The 14125-nt window shown below is 40.5% G+C and overlaps 1 protein-coding gene across 1 annotated transcript in view; it reads right to left on the reverse strand.

The window, feature by feature from the left end:
* Positions 1-5633: 5633 nt before the first annotated feature.
* Positions 5634-14125, reverse strand: part of PHC3 (polyhomeotic homolog 3) — an 84136-nt gene continuing 75644 nt past the window's right edge. Inside the window, exons 13-15 of the mRNA XM_075861590.1 lie at positions 11925-12072; positions 11628-11841; positions 5634-9770 (exon numbers count right to left, since the gene is read on the reverse strand). Coding sequence (XP_075717705.1) covers positions 9616-9770; positions 11628-11841; positions 11925-12072 — 517 coding nt within the window. The 3' untranslated portion in view covers positions 5634-9615. The remainder of the gene's footprint in view (positions 9771-11627; positions 11842-11924; positions 12073-14125) is intronic.

Here is a 14125-nt window from a genome sequence, read left to right on the forward strand (position 1 = left end):
AAAAGCCGCGATCTCTATAGAACGCGGCTTTTAAGGGGTTAATCGGCGGGGACACAGCGATCGGTCCCCGCTGTAGGAGCTGTGACAGCTGCTGAACAAGACAGCAGCGTCACAGCTCCTGTATGTGTCGGGAGGACGGCCGAAACGGCCGTTACTCCTGTGACGTACTATTACGTCATGGAGCGCGAACGATACAGCTGCCATGACGTAATAGTACGTCAAGGAGCGGGAAGGGGTTAATGACCAACTGGGCTAGTCCAGCCCAGCGTGATCTCCGCTAGAATTGCGAAATCACGCTGTGAAGTCACTTACTCCCGCAGGGTCCTTCACCGGAGCGACATTAGACGGACCAGACATCGGCTCCAGCCGTGCCAGGATGATTATCCTCAGCAGCAGGACCACAGCTGCTGTTGAGGAGGATAATCGTCCTGGCACAGCTGGAGGCAATGTCTGGTCCGTCGCTCCGATGAAAGACCTGTGGGAGTAAGTGACTTCACAGCGCGATCTTGCGATTCTAGCTGAGATCACTCTGGGTATGTGAATGAAGCTGGGCTGGACTGAAGAGAAGTGTATGACGAAGATTGGTCAGTCATACACTTTTCTATACAACGCCCACATGGTAAAACAAAAACGCCCAGTTGGTCATTAATGGAAAAGTAGAATAAATCTAAAAACGATCATAATTTTGTAATTGAACTTTAAAAAAAAAAAAAAAAACAGTAGTTACCAGCATCAAAGTGCCTATTAGATTAGGTAGAAGCAAGGGAAGTTATAAACTGGTGACAGAGCCTCTTCAAGGGTGTGCTACCTGTTCGAACACACACACACACGCTGCAAGAAACCGGTTAGCCTGTGCAGCAAGGAGAGATAATAAGTGCCTAGGTGTGTCTATATCTCTGTGTGTGTGTACATATGTCTCGGAGTGTATAAGTTCCAGTGTGTGTGTATAGTTATCAGAGTGTGATATCGGTGGTTACATAGGACTGCAAGTAACACTACTACACTATCTTTAATCTGAGAAATATCGCTGCATGTTATTTGGGGTGTTACATGGGACTGCAGGTAATATCTACTACATTATCTGTACTGCGTGTGTATGTATATATATATATATATATATATATATATATATATATATATAGTAGAGGAAAACACAGCACTCAATGCAGACTGAACATCAGGCCATGTGCACGTTACCAGTAGGACGACGAATCAACTCCTTAGATTAGAATACCAAAGACAGAGAACAAGTAACAGCACCAGGACTTCAGCGTAAGGGAGATGTTGGTTTATTCACCACCAGGTGGAAGAGTAAGCAACGTTTCGGTTCACACCTGAACCTTTCTCAAGCTTGAGAAAGGTTCAGGTGTGAACCGAAACGTTGCTCACTCTTCCACCTGGTGGTGAATAAACCAACATCTCCCTTACGCTGAAGTCCTGGTGCTGTTACTTGTTCTTTGTCTTTGGTGTATATATATAATGTTTATATTAATTTTGTGCCTGTATGTCTATATATATATATATATATATATATATATATATATACACACACACACACACACACTGGAACATATACCGTGCATTCGGAAAGTCTTCAGACCCTTTCAAGTTTTTCACATTTTGTTATGTTGAGGCCTTGTGCTAAAATAATAACGTTTTTCCCCATCATTCTACCCTCAATACCCATAATGACAAAGTAAAACGGAATGCTAGTAATCTTTGCTAATTTATTGAAAAAGGAAAAACAAAAACATTGTATTGACAAGTATTCAGACCTTTTGCTCAGTACTTGATTGAAGCAACTATGGCAGCGACAACAATCTCCAGTCTTCTTGGGTATGATGCCACAAGGTTTGCACTCCTGGATTTGGGGATTTTCTGCAAGCCTTCTCTGCAGATCCTCTCTGCCCCAAAGCACAGATTGGTAGTGTTGCAGTGATGGTTCACCTTCTGGAAGTTTCTCCTATCTGCACACAGGATCTTTGGCGCTCAGCCAGAGTGAGGTGGGGCGGCCTTCTCCCCCGATTACTTAGTTAGGTGGGGCGGCCAGCTCTAGGAAGAGTCCTGGTTGTTCCAAACTTCTTCCATTTAAGAACTATGGAGGCCGCTGTGCATTTGGAAACTTTCAGTGCAGCAGAATTTTTTTTATCCTTCTCCTGGTTTTTGCTCTGATATGCATTGTCACCTGTGAGACCTTATATATGCAAGGGTTGTGTCTTTCCAAATCAAATGAATTTACCACAGGTGGACTCCAATCAAGGTGTAGAAACATTTCAAAGACGATCTAGAGAAAGGCCCCCAGAGCTAAATTTCAAGTGTCATAACAAAGGGTCTGAACACTTATGTTCATGCAAAATTTGAGTTTTTCGTTTTTAATAAATTATTAATCGTTTCTACAATTCTGTTTTCACTTTGTCATTATGGGGTATGGAGTGCAGAATTATGGCGAAAAATTTGAATTATGATTTATTTTTTAGCACAAGGCCTCAACATAACAAAATGTGAAAAAAGGGTCTGAAGACTTTCCAAATGCACTGTATGTGGCTCGTTTGTGTATATATGTATATATATATATATATATATATATATATATATATATATATATACACACACACACACACACACACACACACTACCGTTCAAAAGTTTGGGGTCACCCAGACAATTTTGTGTTTTCCATGAAAACTCACACTTATATTTATCAAATGAGTTGCAAAATGACTATAAAATATAGTCAAGACATTGACAAGGTTAGAAAGAATGATTTTTATTTCAAATAATAATTTTCTCCTTCAAACTTTGCTTTCGTCAAAGAATGCTCCATTTGCAGCAATTACAGCAATGCAGACTTTTGGCATTCTAGCTGTTAATTTGCTGAGGTAATCGGGAGAAATTTCAACCCATGCTTCCAGAAGCCCCTCCCACAAGTTGGATTGGCTTGATGGGCACTTCTTGCGTACCATACGGTCAAGCTGCTCCCACAACAGCTCTATGTGGTTGAGATCTGGTGACTGCGCTGGCCACTCCATTACAGATAGAATACCAGCTGCCTGCTTCTTCCCTAAATAGTTCTTGCATAATTTGGAGGTGTGCTTTGGGTCATTGTCCTGTTGTAGGATGAAAGTGGCTCCAATCAAGCACTGTCCACAGGGTATGGCATGGCGTTGCAAAATGGAGTGATAGCCTTCCTTATTCAAAATCCCTTTTACCTTGTACAAATCTCCCACTTTACCAGCACCAAAGCAACCCCAGACCATCACATTACCTCCACCATGCTTGACAGATGGCGTCAGGCACTCTTCCAGCATCTTTTCAGTTGTTCTGCATCTCACAAATGTTCTTCTATGTGATCCAAACACCTCAAACTTCGATTCGTCTGTCCATAAAACTTTTTTCCAATCTTCCTCTGTCCAATGTCTGTATGCTTTTGCCCATATTAATCTTTTCCTTTTATTAGCCAGTCTCAGATATGGCTTTTTCTTTGCCACTCTGCCCTGAAGGCCAGCATCCTGGAGTCGCCTCTTCACTGTAGACATTGACACTGGCATTTTGCAGGTACTATTTAATGAAGCTGCCAGTTGAGGACCTGTGAGGCGTCTATTTCTCAAACTAGAGACTCTAATGTACTTGTCTTGTTGCTCCGTTGTGCAGCGGGGCCTCCCACTTCTCTTTCTACTCTGGTTAGTGCCTGTGTGTGCTGTCCTCTGAAAGGAGTAGTACACACCGTTGTAGGAAATCTTCAGTTTCTTGGCAATTTCTCGCATGGAATAGCCTTCATTTCTAAGAACAAGAATAGACTGTCGAGTTTCACATGAAAGCTCTCTTTTTCTAGCCATTTTGAGAGTTTAATCGAACCACAAATGTAATGCTCCAGATTCTCAACTAGCTCAAAGGAAGGTCAGTTTGATAGCTCCTCTAAACAGCAAAACTGTTTACAGCGGTGCCAACATAATTGCACAAGGGTTTTCAAGTGTTTTCTAATCATGCATTAGCCTTCTAACACAGTTAGCAAACATAATGTACCATTAGAACACTGGAGTGATGGTTGATAGAAATGGGCCTCTATACACCTATGTAGATATTGCATTAAAAACCAGACGTTTGCAACTAGAATAGTCATTTAGCACATTAACAATTGTAGCTCATTGAGCAACAAGACAAGTACATTAGAGTCTCTAGTTTGAGAAATAGACGCCTCACAGGTCCTCAACTGGCAAACATTAAAGCTTCATTAAATAGTACCCGCAAAACGCCAGTGTCAACGTCTACAGTGAAGAGGCGACTCCGGGATGCTGGCCTTCAGGGCAGAGTAGCAAAGAAAAAGCCATATCTGAGACTGGCTAATAAAAGGAAAAGATTAATATGGGCAAAAGCACACAGACATTGGACAGAGGAAGATTGGAAAAAAGTGTTATGGACAGACGAATCGAAGTTTGAGGTGTTTGGATCACACAGAAGAACATTTGTGAGACGCAGAGCAACTGAAAAGATGCTGGAAGAGTGCCTGACACCATCTGTCAAGCATGGTGGAGGTAATGTGATGGTCTGGGGTTGCTTTGGTGCTGGTAAAGTGGGAGATTTGTACAAGGTAAAAGGGATTTTGAATAAGGAAGGCTATCACTCCATTTTGCAACGCCATGCCATACCCTGTGGACAGCGCTTGATTGGAGCCAATTTCATCCTACAACAGGACAATGACCCAAAGTACACCTCCAAATTATGCAAGAACTATTTAGGGAAGAAGCAGGCAGCTGGTATTCTATCTGTAATGGAGTGGCCAGCGTAGTCACCAGATCTCAACCCCATAGAGCTGTTGTGGGAGCAGCTTGAACGTATGGTACGCAAGAAGTGCCCATCAAGCCAATCCAACTTGTGGGAGGGGCTTCTGGAAGCATGGGGTGAAATTTCTCCCGATTACCTCAGCAAATTAACAGCTAGAATGCCAAAGGTCTGCAATGCTGGAATTGCTGCAAATGGAGCATTCTTTGACGAAAGCAAAGTTTGAAGGAGAAAATTATTATTTGAAATAAAAATCATTATTTCTAACCTTGTCAATGTCTTTACACCTTGTGTGTAAATATATATTTTCCTGTAGGTCTAAATTTGTTTCTATGTATGTACAGTATATATGTTCCAGTATGTGCGTGTCTATATATGTGGTTACTTTTTATTTGTGGAGGGCAGCAATAGAGAGTACATCCAACCTAAAGCCGGCCCCGTTCTTATTGTACATGAGGCCCCTGTCACGGTAGAATAGTATAGCCCACAGATTAATCTTTTGTAATATATCCACGCGCTAACTGAATATGACTAAACATGGCGTCAGTCATGTGACAGACACACATACAATATGTTGAGGCAACATAGAGGACACATCCATGGGCTAAGTTAATAGGACTAATGGTGGAATAATGATAGTAAATACATATACAGTGATGGATTTGTTTGTCTAGATGATTTATAAAATGCCTGTCTCTATGAGATGTTATCTTGTTAATAAAGTTAAATAAAACACAAACACACACACAAACAAACAGACAGGGGGAAAAATATAAGAGCGACATCTACACAGACATGATGAAATGTTGCTGTACATAGAAATACTTTATAACTTCTGCTCCTCAATAACCTACTATTCACCTGGACAGTGTTACCTGAATGCCAGGGGTCACATGACTGACATCTTTAGTCCATTGTTATCCTATGGGTGCATTACTATGGCCTAATCTGTGGGCTATACGTTTTTTCGTTTTTCTTTTTGGACAGAGGCAACTGAACTGATATAATAAATGCATGTGAGCAGAATTTAAAATATATGTACTGTATATTAGACATCTGTATGATTTCCTATTCCCTAAACAATAGAAAAAATAAAAAAGTGGACAACCCCTTTAATACATGGACTATGATTTCAAACTGAAAAAAAATTGATTATGGAAACATTTGAAAAGATGCACAGCCTAATCAATCAACATGATGCACAGCCTTTGCAAAGTGAAGAATGTGTATTACTGCATGTCAGACAATACAAAGTGATATGTTTATAATATATGGACTGGACTATCAATGTCTTCAACATATGGACTTTCTTTTTAAGGACTTCGTCTTTAAACTGTTGATTTCCTTGAAATTAATGCTGATAAAGTTACAGTTTATGTTGACAGGCTTCCAAAAAGTTATTTTATTGTGAACAAGTCAAGCACAGAAGTATCAATTCAACAATCTAAAGACTATGTTTATGTGGAAAGGTTTGAAAAAGTACAAATCTGATTCAATTCTACAATAGAAACAGACGATGAAGAGTAGTAGATGCCTTCATCATTTTAATTAGGTTTAGTTAAAAATATTTGTTTTTGTGTGAATCCAATCACAGTTTACCAGAACATTAACATCTTAAATCTACTGCAATTTATATATGGACATTTACTTTAATCAATGGACATCAAATAACATTTATAAAGAAGGATGAAGACCCAATGACAACTGTTTTTTTACTATTGTCTGATGATAAATCTGTATATTTTAAAGGTTCCAACTGATGTATCTCACAATCAAGAGGGGGAAATGCTAAATATGATGTGTTACAATTCAATAGCCAACGATACACTTTGCTGATATTCACAATTGATATGCTGACATTGAAAGTTGAGAAAACTGAAAATATAGCTATTTGAGTACACTAAGGAGTTAAAGTGCATGAATATGACCATCTGTAAACTTCCATATATGTAGACACAAAACTCACATAAAAGTTTAAGACACGCCTATATTTTGGGTATATATGGCAGTCTTGGGAAGGAGGCCCAAGACACAACGATGTTGACTGACTGTCCTACAGAGACCTGGGGAAAGGGTCATGTACCTAAAACATGACTTCTGGAAGAGACCGAGAATGACAGCTGCATACGTAAGACTATTTATCTGTCTTCTCTAAATTGCAAATTACTCTATATTTCCTAAATCTTTTACTACAATATTCAGGGAAATTTAAAAAAAAAAAAAAACTATTAATTTTTTGTATTAGTATCTTCCTATTGTAAATCAACAAGAATTTCAGACAAACTACGTGATATTTAACAATTTCGAGATCAGTAACACCAAAAGGCCTGGAAGACCATGAAAGTCAACTAAAATGTATGATCGCAGAATTCTTACCTTGGTAAAGAAAACCTCTTCACAACATCTAGCCAAGTCACACACTCTCTCAAGGAGGTAGACGTATCATTGTCAAAGTCTACAATCAAGAGATGTCTTCATGAATGTAAATACAGAGGGTTTATCTGAACAGGCAAACCACTGGTAACACTCAAAAACAGAAAGTGCAGATTGGATTTAGCTAGAAAACATCTAGAAAAGCCATTTAGTTCAGGAACAAGATTCTTTGGAGAGATGAAACCAAGAGAAACATGTAGAATAATGGTAAGAGAACAGCATGGAGAAGAAAAGGAAAGACACATAATCCGAAACATAGCACATCTATCAAACATGGTGGAGGCAGGGTTATGTCTGCCAATGGAACTGGGTCACTAGTGTTTATTGATGATGCGACTGCGAATAGAAGTATCGGGATGAAATCTGAATTGTATAGAGTGAGACTTTCTGCTCAGATTCAGTCAAATTCTACATGCACCCCCGCAGTCTGGAGCTTTAATGAAGTGGCGGTCAAGAATGTACCCACCCCTCCACTCAATGTCACTCAGCTTTGCGCCACTCAGCGCTGTACTCGGCTGTTTCCGTCAGTCCCATGCAGAAGGGCAAACAAGCCATGAGGAAGGACGTTGTATACGTCTGAAATGCGTAGGCATTAAACCAATGTGTTTACCCTTGCATCTGGGAACTATCCTCTTTTAAGGAATCGAAATAAAAGTGGAACAAAGTTCTATTTTAACTTTACTGCGCTGGATCATCTGCTTCTGTCTTTTTTCCTGTCTCCAACACCTTGTGCTATCACGGCGATCCAGGCGCAGGGCGCTGTGAAAACCTGCCATAAGGTGAGCTGGAGGATTCCTCCCACATATTGTCTGTCAGTCCCATGGACTCTGAATGGAGTTGCAGCACGCATGCTTGACAGCCAATCTTTTCAAACTGCACCTCACTGTGTTTGGGCAGTGAGAAGGAATGGGGGTTCGGGACACCTGTTTTCACGATCTATGGGGCTCCCAGCGATCAGACAATTATCACTTATCCACAGAATAGCTGATAATTATCGATTCTGGGAACACTACTTTAATACAGAATGATTGAGGGTATTTAAAACTACATGCATGTGATGAGGAAAACGACAGGTTCCCTTAAAGGCAAAGAAATTGAATATTCTTCAATGGCCAAGTCAGTCACTTGACCTCAACCAGATTGAGCATGCTGAACTGAAGACAGCTGCAGCAAACGCCTGGAAAAACATCTCAAGGGAGGAAACTCAGTATTTGGTGATGTCCATGGGTTCCAGACTTCAGGCAGACATTGACTGCAAAGGATTTGCTTCCAAGTATGAATTATAAACATAAGGATTATTTTTATGTTAGCTTTTGAGCCTGTGAAATTGTAGGGACCATGTAAAAAATTCAATATTTTTGGTAAATACCTTGAATTAAAACAAAAAGTCTACACTTCAATCATATCCTCATTGCTTTGTTTCAAATCCATTGTGGTGGCGTACAGAGGTGAAATTATGAAAATACTTCTTGACCCGACTGTGAACTTAATCCAGCAATTCTGTGTCTTTGTGACACATCAGATGACAGATACAACACTATTCATTTTGTTATAAGTCTATGTTAACACATAGTAATAAATTACATTTAAAGTTTGACATTTACAGCTGAAATGTTTGTGTGTAAATAACCTCCATTGCATATATTCAAAATACTCAAAATTGTTATTTTTTCATACTGTAAGAAAAGGCATTTGCCATATTGGCAAACTAATTGTGTCAGAGCACTATGAATAGCTGAAACTGGATCCATCAGACCTGCTACTTTCTATATATTGGGGGGGGGGGGGGGTCATTCATTCTTGTGATGTTCGCATAACACCACAAATTCACCTCCACACACTGGAGAGCTCGGACATATTTTGTATAATATATAATACACTTGGGGTAGTAATTCTGGTTAGTAAACCACACACTCTGAGCATTCATATTACATAGGTTTTACATTATAAAGAACACTGGCAATCTGTTTATGCAATACTTGATTCACTTCTAGTAAGATAGAAAAATACAAGCTGTAGAAAACATTAACTGATAGCTTGTGTATGTAGAGAATGGTTTATAATACTGGTGAAGGTTGCTGCAGCTTCCTTTACAGAATCCAATTTACCTAACTTGTTCCAGGTTATAAAAAAAAAATGAAATATAGACAGTGATAATGTAGGGGACAAACCTGCAAAAAGAAAAAGGCCCAGCTGTGGTGTTTTCTGCTCTCAGCTGTATTGCGTGTTTTCTATGTAACCATCATGTTGATAAGCTTGGAAAATCTCCGCTGACTGACCAGTTACATACCAGGCTTACACCAAGGAAAGATTTTTTTTACAAAACTATCCAATATGTTGGCTGTCTACTTGCAAAGACTTATTTTTTCACTGTACAGATAGTCAATGCCACTGTGCCGTGTACTATGTTTCCTTTAGCGAGTTAATACGAGCACAGATCTTAAGGGCTGGTCCTAACTTTATATTCATGGTACTCATCAGATGATCTTCCTTTAGTAAAAGGAGAGCCTGTCCATCAATTTCCTGTGTTCTGAATTCATCAGCAATCTCATGGCATCCTGGACAAATATAAGAAGTGGTAAGATATGGGTTCTAATAAGTCAAACAGTAAACGGACAGACAAGAAGCACATTTACAGTGAAGCTTTAGCTTGGGGACATTAAGAATTCCCTAATGATCTGAATTAATGGCCCTTAAGGCCCTTTCAAATGGCTCGTTCCCGATAATTGCCCTGTGTAGTCAGCCTTCATCGGCTGAGCGCATCATTTCACCTGCATAAACTTCTATAGTTGTCGGCAACACATCTCCCTGTGTAAAAAGGGAGATGTGCTGCCGACACGATAGAACTGTATGGGGTCGAGCGATCGTAGCAATGAGCGCTCGTCATCATACTAGCTCCTTGTGGAAGGAGCAAACTAACGCCGATCAATGAGCTGTCTCGTTGATCGGCGCTAGTTCGGCTCTAGTTTACACGGCCTACGTCGGGCCATGTAATACTACCTTTACAGTCACTGTTTATATAGTCACGGTAGAGAGCCAATACACAGAGCTGTTCCATCTCAAGGCAGACTTGGCACAACCATGTATTACAAGATAGGTTAGGCACCATGCACACGACAGTATTTTTCATCAGTAATTACTGACAGTAAATACTGACCGTAATTACGGACCCATTCATTTCTATTGGCCACGGACACCTTTCAGTATTTTTACTGATGGGTGTCCGTGCTAAAAAAAAAAATCATAGAACAGGACCTATTCTTGTCAGTAAGGCCCCATGCACACGACCATAAAAAACCTCAGGTTTTTGCGGACCGCAAAAATGGACCCATTCACTTTCATTGAACGCGCTACGGGCGCTACGGGCGGGTGTCCGTGCCGTAGAAATGTTCCGAAAATTATGGAATATGTCCGTTCTTTTGCATTTTGCAGCCCGTGCTCCCATACTTTGTATGGGAGCACGGCCCGAAAATGCAGGTGGCAGTCGGTCGTGCCCGCAATCGCGGGCCGTGATTGCGGGCACGGTCGTGTGCATGGGGCCTAATTACGGCAAGGACTCTCCCATAGAAGTCTATGGGAGCTTCCGTAAATACGGACGGCTACTGATGTGCATCCGTATACCGTCTGTATTTACTGAAGCATTGCTAGGCAAAATGTTGATGACATCATTTGCAATCTCCCTCTATTTGAAAGGATCCGTATATACGGATGGCATACGGATGCAATACGTACCCTATTTACTGTCACCCTTCCGTATATACTGATGAAATACAGATGCCTACTGATCCATATTTATACTGACAGTATTTTGGGATAGATGAAAATACTGTCGTGTGCATGGGGCCTTATTCATTTGAAGTATTATGTAATACTACTAATACTTTATCTGCTGGGGAAACGTGCGTTCATCCAAAGCTTCTTCCAGTGGGGACAGCAAATCATGAGCTTTTCAACAAAACCTCAAAAAATACTGCATTGCTTTAGTTTTCAGTACATAATAAAAGACATTTAGCATGAAAGTGGATGCCTTTTGTGATACAACAACAATTAATGCAAGCCTGTTGTGTTTTTTTGTTTTTTTTTAAAGTATTGTTAGTACAACATTAAAAATTAATCCAGACTTGCAGGAAAATCGCTCAATGGTCTTGAATTCTCAGGGTAGGCATTTTTAAGGCTAGCAGTGGATGTAAAGGAATGAATTGATTGACTCCGCTCACACCTTAAATAACGTCTAAAATTTATTGTTTTAAGGATTTCTAATGGAAGATGTTATACAAATCTTCAATATTTTTTTTTATTTTTAAAAAAGGTAATGCTTTAGCAGAGGTCTCTGGTTCCTTTCATCCTATCACCCCATAACCTTACTGGTTATCCTGTGTGGAACTGAAGAAAAAAAACATTTTCCTCACAAATACCTGGTAAAGAATGTATGAATGCCCACACATCTTCCACAGTCCATAGGGATGGCTCGGTCTGTGTGTCGGGTGGGGACTCAGGTGGCGAGGATGCTTTCCTTAACTGAAGACGACGCAATTCCTGCTCTCTCTCACTCTGCCGCCGCAGGCGAGTGGTCATAGGCACTGGGATGGGATCCTCTAACGCTTCAGAACATGAATATGAAGTGGGGAGCTGCAAGAAACATACAGGACATCGAGATCAAATAGATCATGTGAGGAGTCAACATTAATAAACATAAAGTTTATTACACAAACCTGTCTTAAGTAGTGGTCTCGCACTGACCCTCCAATGCTGTATGGACGCCTCCCACGTCGCCCTGGATTTCCTTCAGACTTTCTACTCCATCTGTTGCCTTTTTCAGCCTTGTAAAGCCCAAGTCGCTTTGTACCACTTATGTTATACCTTAAATAATTTGTTTTGTTAAGTCATTTGACAAATAAATCATGAAAAACACAACTAATCCAAGAACAATAAAAAAATCGTTCCTTTCCTCTGATTAGAATGAAAACTGTCAATAAAATACTATGGAATCCAACAGTAAATCCTAGAACAATAATAAGACAGTGGTGTTGCCCAAAGTTTGCCAAAATTAACCTGCAAATGCTTTGACCTATGGACTAGTTTTCTTAAATTAATCTCCATGCTTTTCAGGTAGTGAAATAGATAATTACATTCACCGGTAATTTGATTTTCCATTAATCTCCACACTGGCACTGATAGGAGGATCCCCCCGCCTCCCTAGGGACCGACAATAACATGGGAGCTCAAAATAAAAGACCCCTCCTTTTTACCAGCTCCAGTTAGTAAACCTGGACATCAACAGATGAGTAATCAAAGCTGTTCAATGCATAATAGACAGGCAAAAAAGTGGGTGGGAAAATCTGTTGAGGTGAAGGGAAAATCAAATTACAGGTGAGCGTAATTATCATCTTTTCCTAAGACATCCACCACGGCACTGATAGGAGGAATATCAGAGAAAATTAGGAAGGGACTGACACAGATAAGACTTTATGAACAAAGAATAAATCCTGGTTTTACACAACATCCAACTGGTAATATTTGAAGGTCAATAGATTTGCCCACGTAGCGGCACACGTATCTGCTCAATAGAAACAAACCCCCCATGAGCCCAGAAAGTAGCAATGAACCTGGTGGAGTGGGCCTTTAGACCCTTAGGAGGAGACTTGTCATAAGATAGGTAGCAAGATAAAACGGTGAGCTTAATCCAACGACCAATGGTTATTTTGCTTGCTCAGTTCACATCTGCAAACATCCAACATGTGGACACCCCATTCTTTCTCTGATGATGGATTGGCACAGGAGGAAGGAATGAAGGCACATTTCCTGCTGTAAGTGGAACTTGACAACTTTATGAAGGAAACATGGATGATGCCTGAGAATAATCCAATATTCTAAAACACTAAGGTTTGCAGGAAAAAGATCGAACCTCGCCCACTGTCCATTCCATGGTCACAGCCAATAATAAGTTATTTTTTTAAAGGGAAGGTGTCACGGAAAAAAAAAAAAATGTTATATGTTATTGCTTTTAGTATGTTATTAAAATAAATGTTATTTATTTGTGTTTTACTTTATTTCTTTCTTTTACTTCTCTATGGGGGCTGCCATTTTTTTTTATCGGAAGCCGTTCCATTCACTATAGTGTACGCCGTCTGTGTGGGAGCGGCGCATGCGCCGCTTCCACACAGTCCAAAAGGAAGGTCTTCGGCAGAGCGACATCTGGCGCCATTTTCATGTGGACCGGAAGCCGCGGCCGGACAGCAAGATGACTACTTCCGGTCGCGGCTTCCGTCCATATGTTCAGAAGCAAGGACTAGGAGTGGCGAGAGCGGCAGGGACAGTGACGGCGGCAGGAGCAGGTAAGTTATGTTTGTGTATGTGATGTGTGTGTATGTTCGTGTTATACTGTGTGATTACCACTGTATCTAATCCTCCTACACTGTGCATTCGCTCAAAAAATGGCGGCACACAGTGTAGGAGGTTTGAATATTCAACCCCCTCCTTTCTCCTGGCACTAGCCAGGATAAAGGAGGGGGGATTGTTTGAAGAGCTCTTGCGGTGCCAAAATAGTGGAAATCCCCCAAAAGTGACCCCATTTGGGAAACAACACCCCTTAAGGAAATTATCTAAAATTATCTAGGGGTATAGTGAGCATTTTGACCCTACAGATTTATTGCAGAAATTATTGGAAGTAGGCCGTGAAAACGGAAATCTACATTCTTTCAAAGAAAATGTAGATTTAGGAATTTTTTTCTCATTTACACAAGGACTAAAGGAGAAAAAGCGCCGCAACATTTGTAAAGCAATTTCTCACAAGTAAAACATTACCCCATATGTGGTCATAAACGGCTGTTTAGACACACGGCAGGGCTTAGAAGGGAAAGAGCACCATTTGGCTTTTGGAGCTCAAATTTAGCAGGAGTGGTTTGCGGAGGCC

Source organism: Rhinoderma darwinii, chromosome 4 (genome assembly GCF_050947455.1).
Source record: "Rhinoderma darwinii isolate aRhiDar2 chromosome 4, aRhiDar2.hap1, whole genome shotgun sequence".
Classification (NCBI taxonomy): Eukaryota; Metazoa; Chordata; class Amphibia; order Anura; family Rhinodermatidae; genus Rhinoderma; species Rhinoderma darwinii.